The sequence below is a fragment of the Taurulus bubalis genome (genome assembly GCF_910589615.1).
Source record: "Taurulus bubalis genome assembly, chromosome: 1".
NCBI lineage: Eukaryota > Metazoa > Chordata > Actinopteri > Perciformes > Cottidae > Taurulus > Taurulus bubalis.
The window spans coordinates 42,164,044-42,188,597 of NC_136589.1; the positions used below are offsets into that span (position 1 = coordinate 42,164,044).

General features: G+C 43.5%; 1 protein-coding gene across 1 annotated transcript in view; it reads right to left on the reverse strand.

Moving 5' to 3' along the window:
* Window positions 1–24,554, reverse strand: part of slco5a1b (solute carrier organic anion transporter family member 5A1b) — a gene marked incomplete at its 5' end in the record, with an annotated part of 168,472 nt that overhangs the window by 117,402 nt on the left and 26,516 nt on the right. The window contains 8 exons of the mRNA XM_079238112.1: window positions 4,286–4,365; window positions 10,407–10,493; window positions 16,086–16,441; window positions 17,938–17,978; window positions 18,992–19,306; window positions 19,689–20,052; window positions 23,143–23,287; window positions 23,493–23,607. Of these exons, the coding sequence (XP_079094238.1) occupies window positions 4,286–4,365; window positions 10,407–10,493; window positions 16,086–16,441; window positions 17,938–17,978; window positions 18,992–19,306; window positions 19,689–20,052; window positions 23,143–23,287; window positions 23,493–23,607 (1,503 nt within the window). The remainder of the gene's footprint in view (window positions 1–4,285; window positions 4,366–10,406; window positions 10,494–16,085; window positions 16,442–17,937; window positions 17,979–18,991; window positions 19,307–19,688; window positions 20,053–23,142; window positions 23,288–23,492; window positions 23,608–24,554) is intronic.

Here is a 24,554-nt window from a genome sequence, read left to right on the forward strand (position 1 = left end):
AGAGAACCTAGTTTGAACCTATAACCTTCCAACCTTTTCTGCATCTCACTACTGCATTTATTTCTTAAACTGCACTGCAACTTTTATAATATTTTTTGCTTTTTGACAATTTTTTTATGTTTTAAAATGAATGTTCTTGATTGTTTTGAAATCTTGTTTTCTTCTGCATTATGTTCTCATGCTTTTAATGGTTTTACGTGAAGCACTTTCAATCGCCTTGTTGTTGAAATGTGCCAAACAAATAAACTTGCCTTGCCTAATGAGACAACCGGCAGAAAACTGAGAACGCAAAAAAACCCCCGAAATGACTGATGTTGTGAGACCTGTTGACAAAATGAGTTGACCTGTTGTATTCAAGACATGGAGCAGTAAAAAGTGAATGAAAATGTGTTTGGTTTGTGTATTCTATGAATATTGAGCCTTTTGTAGTGGGGTTAGCAAGCTAGCAGGTAAACCCTCTCACTATTTCAGGTAGCTTCCATTTTAAATGACAGGGTAGAAGGTGCCATATTACCTTACTCACCTGTCTGGCGCCTAACGCCTACCTGTAACAGTTGACGAGAAACCTACGCTACAAGCTACATATCTGAAGGAAACGACGGTTCCGGTACCGAGTCTTTATCCGACATATTGTCACAACGACAGCAAATATATTCTCGGATTGTACAACTTTTACTAGAACTTTACATTCTCTCTGTTTGCTGACCACAGCAGCACCGTCTGCAGCCGGCAGAATCAAAATGGATCGCAATCTTTCTTCTTCTTCCACTTCCGTAGGAACGCAGTTCAGCGTTTGAGGGTTCCTCTGGCAAAAAAAAGAAGAAGAATTAAATCAAACTAAACCGAATCATCTGCCGCCGAAAGCGTTTCCACCAGTTTGTGTCCGGAAGAGACGGACGTCCGATCTCCACCTGCCGAGCGGCGATAAATGATGATGAAACGGCGTCATTACAACGCGTAAAGCTTAATGTTCAGGAGAAAAGCTCCATAAACCCAGGGCCGGTAGGGGTGTGTCCGGGGGGGTGAATGTACGCTTTGGGACGGATTGATAATCTAGTTGAATATGACAAACGACACTTTAAAGACGGGCCCGCCCACACCATTGCACTCTGGCCGAGGGGCGACGCCATGTTTCATTTTGAGCACGTCCTGTCAAATGTTTGCATTAATAACCGCCGAGGCTCATCCGTGACCCGGCAGAGCCGGCTGGATATGAGAGCGGACAACAATAGCACTTAAAAAGAGGAGCGAAGCCATTGCATAATAAGCACAAAGTGTGTGTGCGTGTCTGAGACGGGGCGTGTGTGAGGAGGTGGGGTTGCAATTATCAAGCAGGGATGATGTTGGAGGGGAAAAAATAGACAGCGAGCTACTCATGTAAGGTGTGTGTGTGTGTGTGTGTGTGTGTGTGTGTGTGTGTGTGTGTGTGTGTGTGTCTTGAATCGGGAAAGTCTCTCTCTCTCTCTCTCTCTCTCTCTCTCTACTCTCTCTCTCTCTGGACTGACAGCTTGGCTAATGGCAAACATTCCTCCGTCTCTTTATTCCCCACTTCATCAACACCCTCGCCTCATTACCGCGAGTCACACTGTAAGCACACACACACACACACACACACACACACACACACCTTCACAGTGGTGCACTCTGAGAGATTATTACAGAGCCTCCTCTTCATGTGGCAGAACAGCCTGAACCGAGCCGTTCTGATTCGGAGGATCTTGAACCGACTTCTTCAAAGAAAAGAGAAATGTTGGACAAAATCACCTCGACAGTGACCAACTTTTTTCATTCTTTCTCGAGTCCCGCCGTTGTAGAATAGTCCCACAAAAAAAGAGGTCCTAAACAACTTTATTTATAACATAGAAGTGCGGCGTGAAACAGGATCACACCTCCTACCGAGGACGTTTTTCTACTGATCCAGAGAGTACAATCAATGTTATTGACAGCCAATTGGTGCATCTCTTCAATCGTGGGACGTAATTGTCTTCTTTTTTCACTGTTGAAGGATGGTCCACTGTGTCCTAGTCTAAAGGAGATAAGAAAGTTGGCATTGAAGCACTTTTCCTTTCAAGCAGATAGAGGATTCAACCAGCTCGCATCATGGCGACCACTTGGATACTTCCGGGTCGTTTCATTCAGTTAGGAACATTATCCGGTCGCGGTTTTGATCATATTCCCAATCTGAGCATAAGACCCACCATCCTGCCGCCTTTAGCTTCTTCATACGACTGCAATTTCTCCTGTACGTGTCCATTATGTCACATTTTGACTTTGCAGAAATCGTCATAATTCTTGTTTTGCAGCACGGCCCTGCTCCGCTAACATAACAGAGCTAACGGCTAACGCTGTAACATCACAGTGCGTTCAAGCTATGTTCGGTTTAGGTGAGTGTCGGGCAAACGGTAGACTATCGCACTATCGCGATGCGTTTTATACGTAATCTGGAGGCGGATCATCTGGGATTATTAACAAATGATGAACCAGAAGGCAGACTAAATTCTTTCAGTTCACCAGATCGATGCATTTAACATTAAAATGGAACATTTTCTTTTTGAATGCACCGTGTTTCCAAAGTCAATGAGTTCTACTGTCAAAGTGATCTGATCCCAATATGATTTTTTTTTTGCCATAATCGAGCAGCCCTGACACAAACTCCTGAGAAAGAACAGACCCATCAAGCTCCAGTGATTGCATGCTTCCTGTTCCTCAATACTCTGCATATAGAGAGATACATTATGTGCTGTTTTTGTTCCTGGAGTGATGTTTTTGTCAGGTGAAATTCAGTTTTCAGTTGTTGTTTTATCATTTAAACATGATTACAGTTTCACGCAGCTCTTTTTTTGGGGGGGGGGGGGGGCTCAAACTGAGCCACATTCCCCCGATCCCTAAAACCTTAAACATTCAGATGGCAGTGATTTATGGGTTATTCTTTCACATAAGAGAGAGATATTTGACATTTGAGCAGAAAACCCAGAGTAGTCCGGATCTGAAGCAATCGCCCCAGTCACCTGGCTAACATACCTAGCAGGAAGGGATAACGTACCTAGCAGGAGCAGCTAACATACCTAGCAGGAAGGGCTAACATACCCAGCAGGAGGGGCTAACATATCTAGCAGGAGGGGCTAACATACCCAGCAGGAGGAGCTAACGTACCCAGCAGGAGGGGCTAGCGTACCTAGCAGGAGGGGCTAGCGCACCTAGCAGGAGGGGCTAGCTTATCTAGCAGGAGGGGCTAGCGTATCTAGCAGGAGGGGCTAGCGTATCTAGCAGGAGGGGCTAGCATAGCTAGCAGGAGGGGCTTATGTACCCAGCAGGAGGAACTAACATACCTAGCAGGAAGGGCAAACATACCTAGCAGGAGGGGCTAACGCACCTAGCAGGAGGGGCTAACATACCTAGCAGGAAGGGCTAACATACCTAGCAGGAGGAGCTAGCGTAGCTAGCAGGAGGGGCTAACATACCTAGCAGGAAGGGCTAACATACCTAGCAGGAGAGACTAGCGTATCTAGCAGGAGGGGCTAACGTACCTAGCAGGAGGGGCTAATGTACCTAGCAGGAGGGACTAACGTAACTAGCAGGAGGGGCTAACCTACCTAGCAGGACTGGCTAACGTACCTAGCAAGTAGTGCAACGCAAAAATTACGTCATCTTTCATTCTTTTTACATGATGCATTTCCTATTGAAAATATTTTAGGTATGATACATGCAGATTGAAGATACTGATTCAGGAATTTAACCGTTTCATCTTGTCTTAAACTTGGGCACTCTCGTTAACTCCGTAGTGTCCCTTTAGCTCACTGAATTGGATTCATACAACATAAACCTCCTGGCGACACAAGACCGAAGGCCACATTGTGCATCCTTTTAGATAAAACCTCATCAGAATTTTCGTATTTGCAAAAGGCATTAACGAACAGACTCATTTCCCCCAAAACAACAACAAAAAATTCAGAGCTTGTGTTTTTAGGCCCACGTCCAAACTCTTCGATCGATTTCTACAATGAAGCCAAACAAACATTGCTGCATGGAGATTGTGACACACACACAGACAAATTCAAAAATACAGAATCCTGCAGGGCTTCCTTTCTTCACGGGAAAAATACTGAAACCTAAAACTCAACACCGAGGCCTTAAAGTGGCAGCATGGGGGCAGAACACAACAACCCAGACATTAAACTGAAGTCACAAATTCTGAAGGGATGTTCGTCTGGTGGCTCAGGTGCAGCAGCCGGCCAGTGATAATGGTCTGTCAGTATAAAGACAGCATTACTCAAGGAGAGCCTACCTGCCACGTTGGCCACATCTGCGGTGCTGACGTTGTGAGTGTTCGGGCTCACTTTGAAGGTCACAGCAGGGCCCACCACGCTGTTAAAAACACACACACACACACACACACACACACACACACACACACACACACACACACACACACACAGTTAGGGGCTTTACAAAAGACAACTTCAGAATCTATTTTTCATGGTGGAGAGGTGTTGCTTTTTTTCAGACGGAGGGAGTAAAAAAGAAACTGTGCTCATTAAAGCTCAGTCATATGTGGTGCTTGGAGAAAAAATAAATATATATATAATATATATATAGCTTTAACCTGCGGCGATCCTTTACAGTAGGCTGTTGCAATACCCATCACCACTGCGAGATAACCTCTTGAATCTCAATGAAACGCGCCCGGTGGCATTTAAGCACGCTGGGAAATGAAGAGATGGGGGGAGGATGAGAGGACTTTTTGGTCATCAACAGGAGGACGTGGTTCTACGCATTGGTGATTGCATTGAGACGTGATGGATGCAATTTGAGGGTGACAGAGAGTTGGGCGGGAAGAAGAATAGAGACAATAACGAGAAGGAGAAGAGAAAAATGGGAGGCACGAAAAGACCGTATTGTTTTTCCAGGTGCTTTTTTTTATTATTTGTTCTCGTCCCCTGTTCATCCAACATTGGTGCCAATTGGAGCTTGAATTGAGAAACGGGAGAGAAGCTGGGTGGTCAGAGGCAGAGCGGAGGCTCCCAATGTGATTAACCTTTTGTTTTTGCCCACTGTAATTCAGACTAAAAGGCCCAGCAGGAAGATATATTACCGGGCTCCCCTCCGGGAGGCCTTGTGAGCCGCCATGGGAAGTGAGTGCTACTGTTACAGCGCTATTATAAAATATGGTGACATCATTAATGGAGCAGATCACAGCTTAAAAGAAGAAGAAGAAAAAATGGCCAAAATGCTTTCAGAGATACAGAAAAGTTTTTTTTTTTTTTGTTTCAGGTTGATGTATTTTGCACAGTCATTGTTTTTGGGGAAGGGAAAGAAGTAAAAACAATTCAGCCTAGAAACCGGCAGGTGCAAAGTCATTCATTTGACATTCCCAGCCCGGTGCATTTTTTTAAATAAATATCTATTATTGTGGGTTTTTAATTGGGTTTCTCGGGCCCCGAGGTCAGTTTATGAAAGAAAAACACAAACAGCATCAAACTCACGGCCACTTTATGCAGCGGTGGTACTGTTGCACTGTTTACGGTGCAATAACAAACTAATTAGACCATCGTGTGAAGCTAAGTGCTGGGATTAGAAAAAAAATAATAGGTAGAAACACCTTTTCTACTGTCCTGCTCTACACTGCACCTGCTACGTTCATCAGAACACTTCAAAAGTTCAAAGTTCAAAGAGCCCTCCAGAGACGAGCCTCGGCCGCTCCGTCTGAGGAGCTCTGAGGGTTGTGTTTTTATTCGACCATTATTTCTCCTAGAAAGGTGACGAGGACGATATATTTGTCGTATCTGTGGAGCGATTTATCAGCAGGGGGAAGAGAAAAATACAAAAATCCCTCAGAGCGAGTTGATCACAAGTCCATATATATATATATATATATATATATATATATATATATATATATATATATATATATATATATATATATATATCAATACCGTATAGATACCCACAGTTGATTACTTAGATATGTAACATGTTTTGTGTTGGACGTTTTCCTGAAAATATGTGTTTAAATATGCAACTGAGTCATCATCTTATCAAAATATGAGCCAACTTTCAGACTTTTCTAGAAATGTGAACGTGGATAAAGTCAACTACGACATTCTTTCCCCTCGAGTAGTAAAATGTTACTACGTGTGTGTCGAAACCTTCAGTAGAACAGAGGAATGAAAGTGGAATGTAAGTGTAGGGTTTGGTGGAGGTGAGAGCTCCGTAAAGTCCCATCAGCCACCTGGAGCTGCAGAGGAGAAGTGCAAACGCTTGTTTCACACGCTCGACCGTGATTGGTCAACACTACTGTAGGGACGACACAAAATGTGGAGAACCAGGATGCCTCCAGGTTCTGAGTGCGTTTACAGGGGTTTTTCTTTCTGCCTGCTGATGAAAAAAAATAAACAAGAAAGAAGATCGTGAAGACGTTGGAAACGTAGTCGATGCATCCCGCCGTCGAAATAAATCCAGTCTTTGGTTGAAACGCCTTCACACACGGAATAGACGAAGAAGAATGGCTAAAAACATTAATAATTGCAATACGACAAATGAGAAAAAGCTCCATTTCAAGATAAAGTCCAGCGTTCAAAAGTATTTCAGCAGTTAAATGTCCGCAAGTTTCCAAAGTAAAAGTGCAGATATTAAAAGTTCCAACTGCTCCGTCATGTGACCCTTACAACACATGAGAGGGGGCTCTACTTAACTGTCATATATTATATATTTTTTATTATATATATATATGTTTTATCCCGGCATGTTGCACACATCTGGTCCATCCCCATCCTCCTCCTCCTCATCCTCACACTCAGCCAGTTCAGGCCTTCTCTCTCCCCCTTGTGGCGGCTCCCTGATATGACCTCCTCAGCTCAGACTCAGACATTACATCACCTCGACCCTCATGTTCATAAATAAATAAAATAAAAAACACATCCACGTCTACACACTCGCCGCACAGTTACGCAACAGCCGTGATTATTCGGCAGTCGAAGGTGCTGCCGAAAACCGCCCCACGCACATCAACGCTTCCCGTTGGCCCTCGACCGATATACCCGTCCAAAAAAAAGCCTTTTTTTTTGTGTTTGTGTAAAGCGTCAGTATTATCCAATGCACCAGTATCGAGTTGTTCCAAATGAAACTCAGAGATGTGAGTCACTCTCCAGGTTTGTGGACCTTTTTCTTGCTGCAGGCTCCCTCTTCCTCCCCCGAGAGGAAACTGTTAGAACAGGGAAGGTTTTGTTGTCTTTTTGAAGAAAATGCCTCTTGACAAAGTAGCGGGCGACCTGCGCTTTGTCGAGAGGCATTTTTCCCGTTGCTGTAATATGCTAATCTGGCGCTTCTGTGCGAGGTCAAAGGTGGAGGGCGCCTCGGGTGTTGCTGCGGGTACTTTACGGCACTTTGAGAGCAGGTACAGTCAACACAACGTCTCCTTCCTCAAAAGCCGATCAATCCCACACACGGTACACGGTTGCACATCCTGATTCTGCCTCTAACCAAATACAATGGAGGTGAATGAAGGATTTTTGTTGTTGCTGTGTGCTACTCACTAAAATAACACATTTGACAAATGAAAGAGCAACATTCTTTCCCCTGAATAAGGTAATTACACCTGAAAATGTAATTAAATTAGCAATTAAGCCCATCGAAAATCAAATAAATAGCAATAACCAGACTAGTGATGTAATAATTACTTATTTTTCATGATATGAGCTCTCTTTTCTTAACTTTACCAAATGTATTTATCTAAATAAAGCCGTTTTAAATCATTTTCACTTCATTAGCTTGGAAGGTTTTGATGAAATAAGGGGTTTAGGACACAAAATTGTGGCGAAAAGATGCTTGAATGAGTAGATTATTGATGGCTGCACATCTACATTCATTATTACAATTAATGTGTTTGTACCAAAATTATATTTGATCAAAACGGTGTCACGTCATAAAATTCCCTGACTGACGTTATAAAAACATGACATTATTAATAATATACATATAATAAAAAACAACTTCTTCCCCAGTTTATTACTAACATGAAGACAATACAATGTTATGCTTAAATATGAAAATGAGGCATTATCTAATGGTAACTTTCGGGGGATTTAGGTGACATCTACAGACGCAAACAGACAAAGTACTTCAATAAACACCCGGATGTGTGTTTGAGACGTTTTCTACCCACTAGTCTGAAAGAAGACGTGTTATGGAAGCAAAAAAAGAATAAATCTCTAAATTGACCCGTTTATGAAAAGCCATGTTTTTCTCTCCCTTAAATCGATAGAGGTGGGAAATAATTGGACAAACTGGACTTGCAGAGGTCAAAGGGGATAACAAAAGTTGTTGTCGGCATTGAGAAGCACAGGCGGTAATAGCCAGAGGCATGCTGGGTAAAATCAGGAGTGTCCGCAGGCTCAGTGTCCGTCTGGAGCCTTTGTCTCTGCGCTTCTTCTGGCGGAGGACAAGCCGCTGACAAATTGTCAAGGCGGCGCCCCCTGCTGGGCTTTCAGTGTGCTTGCAACAAAAGAGACCCATCTCTCTCTCTCTCTCTCTCTCTCTCTCTCTCTCTCTCGCTCTCTCTCGCTCTCTCTCTCTCTCGCTCTCTCTCTCTCTCGCTCTCTCTCTCTCTCGCTCTCTCTCTCTCTTTCTCCGATCCATCACCCTCCCCAGTGTGCAGCTCCCGCCTTTCACTCCCAGAAAAGGAGAACAAAGACAAAAGGTGCATTAGAGCCGGAGAACAGTGCGGGCCCACCCAGGCGACTCGATACAGCAGCCGAGTAGAGGGGGGGGGGAGGGGGGGGGGGGGGGGGGGGGGGGAGTGTGTGAAGGGGTGTGTGTGTGTGTGTGTGTGTGTGTGTGTGTGAATCGCACAACCCCAAAGCCAGCTTATCCCAACCTCTCTCTCTACTTTACAACCACCGCGAGCATGGGGAACCTCAACACACACACACACACACACACAGTAATATAAAAAATGACACAGGAACATCACTGAAAACACCCAAGAGCAAGAAAACTCAAGAGATTACAACAAATCCCAAACTAATTGAAAATGAAGCAGAGGATGAAATTATCTCCCCAAACCGTCCGTAGCAAACTTTTTTTGAACTCATCCGTCCTCCTGTTGTGGTGCATGCTCAATATATATTTAAATGAATAAAGAAACCACATTTCAGATGCCCTCACTTTCATATATTTTTTACCCTCAAATGAAATGCTCGAGACGATCTGGATCAAGCGAGCGGTTCAAAGGCCAATGCGGTCCAGCACATTTTATAAAGTCGATGAACTTGTATGATCGACGACGTTGTTTGGCAATGTTTTATTAAAGTAAAAACATTTTATATCTGGACGTTTGACCCCTATCGCTCCCAGCAAGTTGTTATGAACTGCAAAGAAAAGCACTGCAGAAGCACTGGTTTTTGTTGCAGCTGCAGCTCAGCGCATCTACAATGTGCACATCCCACTGCAAAGACACCCGGGAGGATAGAGAGGAGAAGAAGAAGAAGAAGAAGAAGAAGAAGAAGAAGAAGAAGAAGAAGAAGAAGAAGAAGAACGTAGTCGATAAGCCTGGAGAATGAGTGAGCGCGGGTTGAGGCAGAGTTCAGTCTCATTAATAAGTGACTCAGTCAGCAGCGGCGGCTCGACTCCAACAGTCGATAACGTCCTGTAAGATATGTTGACAGAATGATAAGGCGGCGGCCTTGCATTGAGGACACTGTTTCTTCCCTCCCTTATTCGCTCCTGATTCTGGACTTTAAAAAAAACCCGCTCGGTTTCGATCCCACCAGTTTGCCCTGTGACCCGACGCGCTCGGGGAGGGGTTGTGCGGGACATCTGAAGAGTATACGAATACGAGGCGCTTGATGTCGCAAGATAAACACGGCGAGTCATCTGCAGCTCCACTGGGAGAGCGTGGAGGTGTTGGTGATTTCGGAGCGTTAACCTGATGAATTTTTGAAGCAGAATTATATTCAACCACTTGGCCGTCTGACTGCTGGCAGGGCCGCATGCTCTATTAGGGAGATTCAGAAGGACTTGAAGCGGCCCACTCACTACGTGTGTGTGCACGCTCATGTTACGCGATTAATACGAAAATCACCGTAAAGCGCAGAAAATGTGCTCCAGCCTGCCGGGTTCATCCTCCGTGAAGATACACCAATGGTGTGAAACGTGTCACTTCCAGAGCGCCGGCTCTGTTTGAACAGACTTCATTTGTTGGCATCTTCCACCAGAACAGCTGCGAAACCGATCAACACTCTCTGCAGCAACAGATTACACAGACACCGCAAATGAGCAGGTGTGTGTGTGCGTTTTTTCATGACATTTGAACGGCGTGAACCTGGAGAATAAATACCAGCTTTAGGTTGGATGTTGATGGGGTTGTTTTGCGTGTGACGGATAAATAAAAAAAAAGCAGAAATACTCACGAGAGCTCGGCGAAGTCGATCATCTGGATTTTAGCCCTGCGAGCCAGGATCTCCATCAGGTGGAGGCCTTCGTCTGTCTGGAGTCCACTGATGATGACGAGGAGGAGGAGAGAAAGAAAAGATATTTGTTATATAAGGTGGAAGAAAAAGAAGCAATTGAGCAAACATAGTGAGAGTTTGAGCAGAGGAGGCGCATCGTTAGCATCAATAAGAGAAATCAGAGCTGACGGGAAATATTTCCCAGACAGGAGGGGAGAAAAAGTCGGACAAAGAATGAAATTAGAGTTCATAGGAGAAGCAGAAGCTCCCAGGTGAGGCGAGAGAGGTGAATACTGAGGAGGTGGGGGAAGTTGAAACGCAGAGAGCTTGTTATCGCTCTCTGCTCCCTCGCTGCATGCGGTCAAGTGAGTGCTGACGGTGATTGAAAAGGTCGAGGCCAAAACACAGACTCCATCGACGCCGTTTAACAAATGAAGTGACGTTGGCAGCGTTCCACGATGAGAACGACCTCTGTCGCGTGTTTGTGCGAGTCGGCGTCCTCGAACTGAACAAAAACGAGAACGCTGCTTCGCCCTGATGCTGTGGAGACCGCCGGTGTGTGAAATACTTTTGATCTGATGAAGAGATGAATGTTTTAAATGATAATAGAACACTACACGATGATCTTTGTCGATTTTTTTGGCTTTAATTGTGTTAAAAATACAAATTTTAGTGTCATTTAGTTTTACATGCAGTTAAAGAAAGAGGGAAAAAACCCACAGAGGTGAACAGTAGCAAAGTAGCAGCCCGGTTTAATTTGGTCAGCAGACCTTTATGTAATCGTAACCCTAGTGGTTTTGTTGTCTACGTTACCGCAATAGTTTCACAACGTTAACCGTAACAGTTTCACAAAGTTAACCGCGTGTTACAACGTTAACCGTAACAGTTTCACAACGTTAACCGTAATAGTTTCACAACGTTAATCGCCTGTTACAACGTTAACCGTAATAGTTTCACAAAGTTTACCACGTTTCACAACGTTAACCGTAACAGTTTCACAAAGTTAACCGCGTGTTACAACGTTAACCGTAACAGTTTCACAACGTTAACCGTAACAGTTTCACAAAGTTTACCACGTTTCACAACGTTAACCGTAATAGTTTCACAACGTTAACCGTAACAGTTTCACAACGTTAACCGCGTGTTACAACGTTAACCGTAACAATTTCACAACGTTAACCGTAACAGTTTTACAACGTTAACCGCGTGTTACAACGTTAACCGTAACAGTTTCACAACGTTAACCGTAACAGTTTTACAACGTTAACCGCGTGTTACAACGTTAACCGTAACAATTTCACAACGTTAACCGTAACAGTTTCACAACGTTAACCGTAACAGTTTCACAACGTTAACCGCGTGTTACAACGTTAACCGTAACAGTTTCACAACGTTAACCGTAACAGTTTCACAACGTTAACCGTAACAGTTTCACAACGTTAACCGCGTGTTACAACGTTAACCGTAACAGTTTCACAACAAAAGTGTTGCGTCACATGATGCCTTTGGGCCCAGATGTAATTGGGAAAGAGACGTCTGTAACTCAGTGGATAGTTTTTTGAGGTGAATCAACTTCACAGTACAATCACTGAAAATTCACATTTGAATTATCAGGCCCTAAAAGCTGTAGAATGCCCGGTGAGTCAAATCCAGAGTTATTTTACCTTCCTCCGTTCATGTGAATGAGAACGGGGCTGGACTGAAGGCTGAGAGGCGGGGCTAAAGGAAACGCCAGTGTGCTTGCTCTTTGGGCATTCTAGGTCATTTAAATCTGAAATTAAACCTTTGTTTTGCGCCATGCAAAACCTTATGGTTTATACCATACCTTTCCTGTATCCAGTTCTCCTCCTGTAGCAGCAAAATGTGGAATGGGGTCATGTTGGAAGTACATTAAACCCATTAACATGTACCCCATCTCCTTAAAATCTATAAACAGTACAACATGTTTGTCATTTATTTTAAATCAACAAAAGGTTCATTTTTAACCCTAATCAAGCGTAATCATGGGTAAGTTGCTATGAGTGGATATGGGATGGATACATTCAATTTCAATATATGTCCGTAAAACATTTCACAAATTATGTTGATGAGAATGTAATATTTTGATTCTTTTTCATCATGTTTCCTTTAAAACACATGAGCTCGTTACAACGTCTGGGAGGAAAAACTCTCCTTCTCTCACAATACAGGCAGCCAGGATGTTCATTTAGTGGGAAATGAATGTCATTTCTCGGAGGCTGGGTTGGCAGTCGAATACAGTTTTTGTGGTTCCTTTTTTTTAGTGTTTCCACTCTGGGAGACCTTCCACTTCATAGCATTTCTGTATGTTTTACTCCACTGCATTTCTGACAGCTTGAGTTATTGGATACTTAGTAGACTTATTTTATATTCAACCATTGCTGTCCAATAAACATTTAAGCTCTGAAAATTACCTCGTTTCTTTCATGCTTCTTTCTTTTTTTACTTTTTTTCCCCGCCCCAATTTCTTTTGCAGTCTTTCTTTCGTCCTCTTTACTTTCCTTGCTTTCCTTCTTTCTTACACTTCCCATTTTCTTTCTTCCTTTCCTTCTTCTCCCCATCGTCACGTATTTGTCTCTGTTCTCACGTCCTTACTCTATCCTTATGTCCGTGTGTCCTTCTTGCTTTCCTCTCGACTCTTTTTCGCTCGACAGCGAGACTAAAACCCTTTTTTTTTCATCATTTTACTGTTGATGCAGAAGCTACATTTAGAAACAGAAACTCACCAAAAACAGCAGAGAAATAGTGGAACGACTGATTAAGTCGTTAGTTAAAACAGCCTTGATGCAAGCGAAGGGCCAGTAGGATGGCGTGTGTGTGTGTGTGTGTGTTTGTGTGTGTGCGTGTGTGTGTGTTGTGTGTGTGTGTGCTTGGGGATCACGTCTAAAGCTCGATATCCAAACTCCGAGCTAATTGCTTCCTATCTGCTGTGGACTCATCCGTACTCCCCTCAGCGCCCTCTGCTGAGTTCAGAAGAGAAGACGCCAGCAGGGGGCATCTCATCTGACGCCAGGCGCCACGTTCGCATGAGTCTGGTGACGCGAGAGCGAGGCAGGAAATGTACTTCATTTGGGGTCATTAGCAGTACTTCCTGGTTTTCCGTGACACTCAACTGACCCTTTTGAGTTTGAATCTTTATCGTTATTTTCCTATTCTCATCAGCATCCTCCCCCCCCCAAAAAAAGAAGAAACAGCAGTCCTGGTTGATGTGTTGAAACCTGTGCGTACACACAGAAACGACACACGTACGGATCACGTGTTCAACGGTTCGTTTGATTATCTTACGAAAAGTCAGTCTGCATTTTTCCTGCGTTTTCTCACGAATTAAAATACATCTATGTTTCATGTTGTCTTGTATCGACTCTCTCACTGTGTGTGTGTGTGTGTGTGTGTGTGTGTGTGTCATTTTAACCCTGACAGCATCACAGGAAGTTGATCAAAGGACGATCTATAATCGAATAAATAATATAAAGAAAAAATGTAAAGAAAAATAAATGTTCAGGTTAAGGTAAGCGTTTAAAAAAATGACATAATTATAGATTATTTGACCGAATCTCCTTATAATAATGTGGGGATTTAATTCTGTGAATAGGTTTTTAAGACGCAACCCAATGTGCATGATGATTCACTGTGTGTGTGTGTGTGTTTGTTTGTGTGTGTGTGTGAGTGTGAGTGTGTGAGAGAGAGAGATGGGGGTAAACAAGGGGATAGCTTCTACAGGTTGCCGGGTTAAAGGAGTGTGTGTATACGCGGCCACATGAGTGTGTGTGGGCTGGGGAGCAGGTGTTTTCCTCCAGCTGTGATGAATCACCCTGTCTTCTTCCTCCTCCTCTTCCTCCTCCTCTTCCTCCCCCTCCCCATCACAGGAGGAGGTGTTGCACTGAAAACCACCAGGAGGTTCCTGCTCTCATGACGCCATAAGGTCTCGTCAGTCCTGCTCCGACACTATTTTTATTCCGATCTATCTCGACTGTGGCTCAGTGGTTAGCATGCCTGTCTTTCAATCAGAGGATCGGCGATTCGAGCCCCATCAACATCAATGTGTCCTTGAGCAAGACACTTAACCCTGAATTGCTCCCTGTTGCTGTGTCTATGGTGTATCAAAAAAATGTAAGTCGCTTTGGATAAAAGCGACTTACTTAAAATCACCGTCTGGACACATTGAAGACGCCTCGAGTTATTGTAGACGACACATCTCTTACGCTACGATTGATCAACTATTAAAAAAAGGGATAGTTTGGATATTTTTTAAAGTGTCTCAGGTTCTTCTCCAGATGGAGAATGGTAGAGGATTGGCAGTTCGAGCCCCATCTCCGCGAGTCCACGTCCATCTCCATGTCCCCAAATGACCTTCAATAACACAATCAAACGGGTCGAGAACCAACAGACAAGCGACTCTTGTGTTCTGAGGGGTAAAATCACCGCGAGCCTGTGAGCTTATTCTCAAGCAGCAGAGTTTAAATAAATGAACACGAAACAATTATTTGTATTTATTTTTTTACTTTTCCTTACAATAGTTTTTCATAGAAATGGCTGTGGAGTGACGATTTTTGTATTACTTAATTTGTATTATTTCGGTAATTATCTGTTGGTGGCAAAATGTATGAATATATTTTGTTTTAATTAAAAACAAAACCTTAAAAAATTTAAAGGAAAGTAGCGCATTAACGATATTTATAATTAATGTACAGTATATAACGAAGTATATAAAAAGGACATTAAATATAAAATAAATTAAACGCCTTCTGGTTCATATTCCGCATCATGCCTTGTATTATTATTATCATTATTATATTAATAAAAGTCCAGAAGAAGCTTTGCATCTATTAAAGTGTCATTTTTTTTGAGAGATTCCACACAATGTGAGGAAATCACAAGATTCCGAGTGACCAAGAACTCTGGCGGTCATCCAGGATTCATAGAACCGTAGTTACCTTCGTAACTTTCGTTCTATTTCATCCTTACTGACCGCCAGAGGCAGTGTTTCACATTGGATGACTGATACCAACAAATTCACGAGGAATCCCACAGGAACTACCTCTATGGCTCAAGCAGAGGAATTTGGGCCAAGAACCACACCCAGTGGGTGAGGGGTGGCAACGTTTACTCTGTAGTCTCTGTTGAAAGTGCTGGGTATTGCCTCTAAGGCTGCAGCACATGCATCCTGCACGGGCACACTTCTCAAGGTTGCCCCTGATATGGAGACAATCCTGGTAGAATGGCACCCTACCCCGGATGGCAGAGCACGGCCGTTCGCTCTGTATGCACAGGCCCCGGACTCCACTATCCAGTGGGACAGGCGCTGTTTAGAAAGGGCACAGCCCTTCTTAGGTCCGTCCTAAGACAACAAAACTGGCCCGACCGCCGTATACATGCGGTGGCCTTGACCTAGGTTTCGAGGACCCGCACCGGGCACAGAAGCTCTGACTGTGCCAGCTGGATAGGCTGGTTGAGATACAAGCGTTCCCACACCCCTGGGAGAAAACGCTGCATTAGGCCACATCTAGGCCCCATTAGGCCTGTCTTGAGTTCCACCTCAGACAGGATTCACTCACCAACAGGTTTTAACCGATGATATCAAACGTATAGAAACGTCTCTAATCAATATCTCGTCCCACTCACTCGGTATCGGTGATGACGTAGCCGAAGACATCCTCGTCCGCCTTCTTCCCGCCGGCTTTGACGTCCAGCTGAAGTTCGGGGACGTGCATTGTCTTCTTGTGCGGCTCCTTGTACACGAGCGACGCGGGAGGCGGCGCCACCTCCTTGATCCAGCCCTGCACCTCCGACACCTCCTCCCGCACCGACTGGGCGGCGTCCTTCTTCTGCACCGTTGTGCCCGCCGCGCTGGTCCGACTCCGGACGTTCTCCAGCCCCGCCTGGCGGCCTCTGGGCGTCTCCGCGGCCGAGGGAGGGCCGTCGAAGGACGCTTCGTCCAGGTAGGCGAGGAGTTTGGTGAAGAGGGGTCCGCTTGCAGGCTGAAAGGAGTAAGCCGAAGAGATGAGCCGTGTGAGCCAAACAGAACCGCAGATGGTTGGATGCTACTAAAACTTTTACATTTTATAAAGCAGCATTTTATGTCTAAAGGAGAGCAAGTAGTTGTTTTGTATCTCTTTTTGGTTGTATTGTGTCTCTTTGTAGTTGTTTTGTGTCTCTTTGTGGTTGTTTTATATCTCTTTGTAGTTGTTTTGTATCTCTTTGTAGTGGTTGTGTATCTTTTTGTAGTTGTTTTGTATCTCTTTGTAGTGGTTGTGTATCTTTTTGTAGTTGTTTTGTATCTCTTTGTAGCGGTTTTGCATCTCTTTGTAGTTGTTTTGCATCTCTTTGTAGCTGTTTTGTATCTCTTTGTAGTTGTCTTGGTCTCTTTCTAGTAACTTTGAGTCTCTTTGCAGCTAATTTTGCATCTTTGTAGTCGTTTTGCATCTCTTTATGTCTCTTTGAGGTTGTTTTAGTTCCTTTTCATGGTCGTCGTGAGTCAGTTTGAGTCTCTTTGCAGCCGTTTGCGCAGCTCTTTCTAGTTGATGTGTGTCTCTTTGTAGTTGTTTTGTGGGTCATGTTGAGTATCTTTGTGGTTGTTTTGCTTCTCTTTCAAGTTCCTTTATACCCGTTTGTTGTCATTTTCTGTCTCTTTGAGGTCATTAGTCGTTGTGAGTCACTTTGCAGCTGTTTTTGCATATCTATAGCTTTGTATCTCTTTGTGGTCATTTTGAGTCTCTTAGTAGTCGTTTTGCATCTCTTTGAGGTTGTTTTGTTCCTTTTCATAATTGTTGTGTGTCTGTTTGAGTCTCTTTGCAGCTGTTTTTGCATCTATTTGTAGTCTTTTAGTGTCTCTTTGTAGTACTTTTATGTTTCTTTGCAGTCTGTTTTGAGTTTGTTTTTAAGTGGAAGTGAGGCTTGTTCATCAAACACCAACTGCGAAAACCAAACTGGATCCCCAACATCAGAGCTGGACTTCACCGATGGTCCCGTGGTTGAATGGGAACAAATCCCTGCAGCAGGTTCAACATCTAGTAAAATAACTGAAACCACATCTTGCACTGCACAGGAACTGCACTAAAATGTTCATTCTCTTATTATATTCTCCCATCTCTTTTATCACATTCTAGATCATTTTTATCTTCTATTTTATTATAATCTTTTACATTCTAAATGTCTTCCCTTTTTTTTATATTGCCTTCATGCCTTATGTAAAGCATGTTGACTTAACTGGCGTCTAGTTGCTTTAGAATTTCATTTTTCATTTTTGTCGTAGTATTGTTAGTAGTTATATTTGTATAATAACGGAGTTTAGCAACAGAGAAAATGTTGTATTCAGTTTCTGCTAAGTTCACCTTGCCTTCTATAAAGAAGCTGAGGTCAAAGGCATATTTCATATTCTTTTGAAAACAGCAGGCTTAATATTCTTCTCCTCTCAGAATATTACATAATGGCTCATAATGTCAGCCTTTTTTTTAACCACAAACCGAAAGCTTACCTCGTCCTTCATATTACGCTCCTCTGCATCCGTGTGACGCTCTGTTAGGACGAAGAGAGTAAATGTATTACATTTTTGTTCATCAATGAGAAGAGTCAGAGAAAATGTGATGTTAAATAAATTGTACAGAACCAAAAAAAAAAGAGCCCAAAAGACGGCTTTCACAATTTCAAGGACTTCTTTCAAAATTGCAAATGAAATCTATACCTCATTATTTGACTGATATGAATTCACACTTTCACAGATTTTCTTTTTTCGTTACCAAACACATCTCTGACAAAAACATGTTTGTGAACCATCCGCCATGTCGGAATCGTGTTGAGCCCCAGCTAAGCCCCGCCCCTTGGCCGGAGCAGACTCTCATTTCACAGCTACTCAATACACTAAAATATCTTCCTGTAAACATCTGGAGGCGAGGAAGAGGCAACGCCGTGACACGATCTCGATTCAGATATTTGATCAGCGCGGCCTTGTTTGACAGCTGGATCACAGTTGTCCAGCAGTGATTGACAGCTCCGTTTAAGACTCCTCGGCTTTGATTGGTTGTGGGCGGTTGAATCTTTTAAACGCCGAACTGAAGAGAAGGCAGAGTGACCAGATTTTTTTCTTCACAGATTATTATTCTCATGTATTGCTGATAATTTGTGACACAAATAAAGTTATTTTCATTACAGCCACCCAACTGCAGTTGTATTGATAAGTCTGGGTGTTTTAAATCGAGCCAACATTTAATTTTGTTGGTTCATTATTTTTCAGCCATTTTAAAGCCATTTGTTAAGCACTTCTTTACTGAGTAGTAAACGTTTCAGCTGGAGTGGTCTCGCTGGACGCTGGAGTATTAAAACCGGCGGTGTTTACACTGAATTTAACAGGATGGCCATTTATTTTCACATTGATTTTTTATGTTTGCGTACTTGCAAGCGAGCTGCTCCGTTTAAACCTACCTACACAGTTATGTATGTGCTATAGATTTGCTTTCCAGCTTCTGCTCAATACTTTAATTGTGCAACCAAAAAAACAAGAAAAACACAAAATGAATCACCACAAAAATCACCTTGAAGTGCTGCCGGCGCCTCACGAGTGCTCTCCCGTGGTTTCAGTGTTGGAGCGTTCTCCAGCAACTTCTGCTCTCCGTCATCTGCAACAGCCTCCTCCTCCTCTTCGTCGTCGTTGTCTTCCTCCTCCCCGAGGTCTCTCGGCCTCGGTCTGACGACGTGGGTCACGCCCCCGTTCGGTCCCTTGTCCTGGTCCACCACCTGCAGGGCGTCGGCAATGAGGCTGGACAGTTTCCCCACGTCCTGCGCCGTGAGGCCACCCACGTCCACATGGTGCCGGCCGACGCTCTGCAGAACGCTCTGGATGAACCTCTCTGGAGGAGACACAGCGACTGTTGGTTAAAAAAACAAATGCTGAAAATGACTTGTGTGTCACTTGCTTTAGATCTTCATCTTGGAACAAAAAAACTAATTTCCATCACCAAAACAGTTCGTCCACATGAGTAAAGTTATGTTTTCACAAGAGATATGAAGAATTTCAAAAATCAAACTTCAATTTTTCAGCTTTAGGGTCTCTTTACACTTTTGCCTTAGGACAATGGTGCCTCATTACATAGAGAGCTGAGATCGTTCTGCAATTTTGTATGTAACACATGGGTATATATCTGATATACAAGTGCCTTTAAAAGGTGAATTTAAGAACTTATGTAAAATCGAGAAAAAGGCCTAAGACCCTGAAAGGTTAAGAACACGTACCATCCACAGACGTCAGAGGGTCCTTGACCGACGCCCCTTGAGTTCTCCCCAATTTCAAAAGCCTGGATTTCGAGGCGTCTTTGGGGAGCCCAGGATTTTCCACTCCGCCGTAGAAGGGCCTCAGGCGGGTCGTCGCGGGGCCCTCGGGCTCCTCGTGGCCCGGCCACCCGCCATGCGGGGACTGGCGCCCGGAGAGGTACCGCCGCAGGGCGCCCAGGAGAAGTTCGCCCTCCTCGGCCTGCTGGCCCGGGGGTAAGAAAGCCGGACGGGAGGAAAAGCCGCCAGAGGGAGGTGGCTTCTGAGCCGAAATCTGGGCCTCGGAGCGGTAGAAGTCCGCGGGGCTCTCCGGCTGGAAACGGTCGCTCTGAGAGGAACAAGAAAAAGCAATTATAGCGACACAGAGTTCGTTTAAAGAAACACGGTGCAGCCGAACCGTAAACATGATCTAATGACCGTGTAGGTCGTTACATGCTGAAAGATGTTGTTGTTGTTTCTCTGCCAAGTCATCCTGCCGGAGCAGCTTTTGGTTTCATCAATAAAAAGTAAAAAATAATATTATGAACAACATTTATCCATTAAATATATAAATAGATGTGACATCTTACTATTGAAAGCAGATTAATTCCTTGGAAAAACTCTTGAAAAAAGTTCAACATGCTAAAGTTTCATTTATTGAGAATAATTTACGAGTTCAAATTATTCAAAATAGAACAACTAAAGGACAAATTCACATAAAAAATATTGGACAAATTCACATACAAATATATTGGAGATAAAGGAGAGGAAGTCACATAAAATAAAGAATCAATTTAAAAGAGAATAGATGTAAACATATATGCAAATGTAGACTTTCATGACTTTCATCCAACATCTGAACAAAAATGACTACCGACATTATTATTATTTTTTTTAAACAAGTTATTAATCCATTTATGCAATCATATTAACAGATCCATCAGCTACAACAAAAGCACATTGCCCCCTGCCGGCTGCATTAAAACGCCCACCTGGGAGCACAGAAGTGGGCAGAAGCCTGACTGACTGTAGAATTATCACAACAATACCGACATGAACCGTAAAGTTTCCCCACACAGGTCGCCATACTTCCCTCAGAGGCCCCTCCTGGTATTCGTCATCTTTATTAATCTGCTGTGTGTCATACAGTTGGTGCTGTTTCTATTCTACTCGTGGCCTCCGGGACCCGGGACCCCTCCTGCTCCCTTTTTCCACCAAACACGTGAAGAAGAAGACAAAAAGAAAAAAAGAGGCCATGAGCCCCAAAAGCGACGCCTGCAGGGCTCGGGGCCACCCGCGCTCTGGGAGGAGGAGACAGCGGCGACCTCCCTTCACCCTCGAGAGAAAGCGGTCACGTGGAGAGTTATTGATCAGAGCGGTGAACTCCTGAACTCTCGGCTGGTGTTATTTCGCTCATAAACGGCCACGCTGGGAGAAACCATACGTTAGGACGGAGAAGCGACAGCAGGAGCGACAACGAAGGATGACACCGAACTCACTGCTGTGAAGGTATGTGTGTGTGTGTGTGTGTGTGTGTGTGTGTGTGTGTGTGTGTGTGTGTGTGTGTGTGTGTGTGTGTGTGTGTGTATTTCATATGGCCTGGTTCTTGGTTTGGCTGCAATGTTATTGAGTCTTTTTTCTCAAACAGAGGCAGGTGGCTGTGAGCGGAGGGTGGGGTGACAAGCAGACGTTGGGCTAAAATAAAATAAAAAATGTCCCACCTGCTCTTTCCCCTTTTAAATGTGAGAGAAGGAACAACAGGAGCTGGACTTTGGACCGTGTGAGTCCAGGCTTGACCCGTTTATTAGTGGACGCTTTTACTGGAGAGCTCATATTATGAGCTGGTACCAGTAAAGAAACACGATGGCCTTATACTCCTTACTGGACGCATCAGCGGGAGCATGTATATGGGTATATGGGTAAATACTTCATGATAGCACCATATAATGTCATTGTTCACCATGTTCTGCTAATTTCATGAATCAAAATAGCCTTGACATTTTTTTACCTTATATAAATCAGTGTCCGCACAAAATATCAAAACAGAAAGGAATGTCAATTATTTTGGCAAATCCATTAATATTCAAATTTTCATTGCATTTCTGCAAAAAGAATATTAAAAAAAACTATAATGCATAAAGCTGTTTCATTCAACCAGAGATTTGAACACCGAGGCTCATATATGGTTCTTTTTTACTTCTGTACTTTGTTCAAGTAGTCGTATGAACCCCATTGAGTTATATTACTTGTATTATTTTATATAATTTTTTTCAGAATTCATTTGTGAATAAAATGTATATTTTCAAAAAAATCACTTTTAGAACATATTTTGATCATAACTATTAATGTCCAGCATGATCTTAGCTAGATTTTCCAAAAATGTCTTTTGAAGCGGTCCCCGACTTTTACAAACTTCATGGTTCAGGCCCTTACCAACATCCCACATACTAATAGGACACCTTTTTGGAAAGATTAGGACCTAAATAATCCAAATCTGCAAACATAAATCACTGCAAAACCAAGCTTTGACATATTGGGAAGGTGTTTTAGTCAAAAGAACGCGTCGTTCGGTTAAAACCTCTTAGCGTTCCTGTAAAATTTGACGAAAAACGCCTATCCAGGTATACCCAAAGTAAATTGGAAGCTGTACTTGAACTATTTGGAGTAAATGCATGGTCTTAGTCTCGTTTGAAAGGTAACAATCTGACGTTTTTTCAATAGTCAGAATCACTTTAAGTGCTGCTGACACTGAGTTATATAAGTTTGAACACACTAAAGTATAAGGTTTTTATTTCCGCCTGAACATTTCTTTGCAAATAGATGCCTGTAGATGACTATAAATGGGATGTATGGACTGGAAAACACAATGGAACCACAGCCTGAAGCCTTATCTAGTCTAAGTAAAAAGCAGATAACAATATCACAGAAAATTAATATTTTACACATGTTTTTCTAATGAAATGTCTAGGCGTTTTTCCATTTTGAGACTGAAAATATTCATGATATATATACTATATACCTATTAAAAAGGCTTATAGTCTTGCAAACCTATAGAGGTACTATTCATATTTACTACCAGTATTGCTGACACAGAGAAAATAAGGTATAAATGCATTTGCATGCTAATTCAAGGCTAAACTGAGGCTCTATCAGCAGCTGTCTCTTCTCATCAAATTGAAGGCTGTTGGGATTATCTGCCCCCCCTCTTCCTGCTATTCGTTTTTTGTTGCATAGCTGTAATCACAAGAATCGTAGGTTTCCAGAACATATGGCACTCGAACCGAACTCGTACCGAACTGGAAAAATGGAACCAAAGGAAACAACATCTTTGATTTTGATACGTGAAACAGAATCAATATAAAAGATGATGAACATTTGATCAACTGGAAGTGTAGCAGAGACACAGAAGAGACACACATGGCATCCAGGAATCCCTCACCTTGCCCTGGGTGCTCGGACTGGCGGCGGACGACGTCTTGGGAAGGAGGCCAAGGCGTTGGAGGTACGTCTGCAGATTCCTGCTGAGCTCCGCCTCCACGGGCTTCACCCTCTGGTCCACCGGGTCCACCGCCTCGGCTACCGGCCTGTGGAAGCGCGAAGAAGGAAGAGTAAATTAGACTTGATCTAGATCCGTGGACTTAGATTTAGGGGTGAACCACGCTTCAGACTAATCTATGAGCCGCTGTATCTTTGTAAAAACCGGCTCCAGCTCTAGTGAAATCCCTTAAAACTGTTTTTGGACCATGGTGAGACAGCAGGTCATCTTTAACTGATGGGTACACGTCTGACCTTCTGTCGGTGTCGTACGCAGCTCCATTCTGCTTCGGCCTGTAGGGAACCCTCCTCAGTTTGGACAGCTCCTTCAACAGAACCTGCTGCGTGGCGTCGTCTTCCCAGGTCAAACCTACAGACGGGGAGCAAAAAAACAAAACACGGAGAACCTTAAGAACCACGTTCGGAACAGAGAGGAACTCTATTTGATGAACTGTGAGTTCAACACTGCAGTGGCGTACTCAGCTGTCCAGCTGAAATGCAGTAAATACGGTCTGGAAAGAGGGGGCGAGAAATTGCTGAGCATGCTATAATTTCCCTCAACTCATTAGGTCACTCATTAGCAGAGTGGCGTGTAGACTATGGCATCCAGCAAGTACTTATACAATCAAATACTCTACGAATGTTACACTTTTTTTTATGCCGCGCAAACAGCTGACTGCAGGCCCAGTTAGAAAATCCAAGGCCCGCCACTGCCTCTGGGTAACATTCTTATCACCTAACTGTCTCTGCACCAATGTCAACCACACACACAATGCATTGCATTTACTGGCAAATGAACCGTAAAATCGACACAAAAAAATCTCTTCTTCATTCCAGCAAGTGTACAAAAAGGACACGTTGATGAGCTACCTGGGCATTCACATCTGCTTCTTATGCTTAACATGCATCCAAACACAGATTTTTATTTGTATTTGTTGGCAACCGAACAGCGGGAGCAGGCGCCGGCACCAGATGGGGTAGCGGAACGAAACGTTACACCGGAAATATGGCGACGCTGCCGCGCAAAGAAAAGCACAACATGAACCTGAGAGGCATTTGGCAGATGAGTGATGACGTTCCTGAAAGATCCGAGTACTGCAGACGGCGGCTCCAGATGTGATGCCGAGAGATGTGGGTCCAGAACGGAGGAAAGAAAACCACCGCTGTATAAAACCTCCTTCTCAAGTTTTGACGATGAAGAGTTGCAGTTCCAAGTTAAAAGATAATGTGAGTGATTACTATGAGTATTAGTATTAGGTGAGTTATCTTTAGTGTTATATGCCTCTGTTTTAATGTGTGACATTAAATAAATGCATA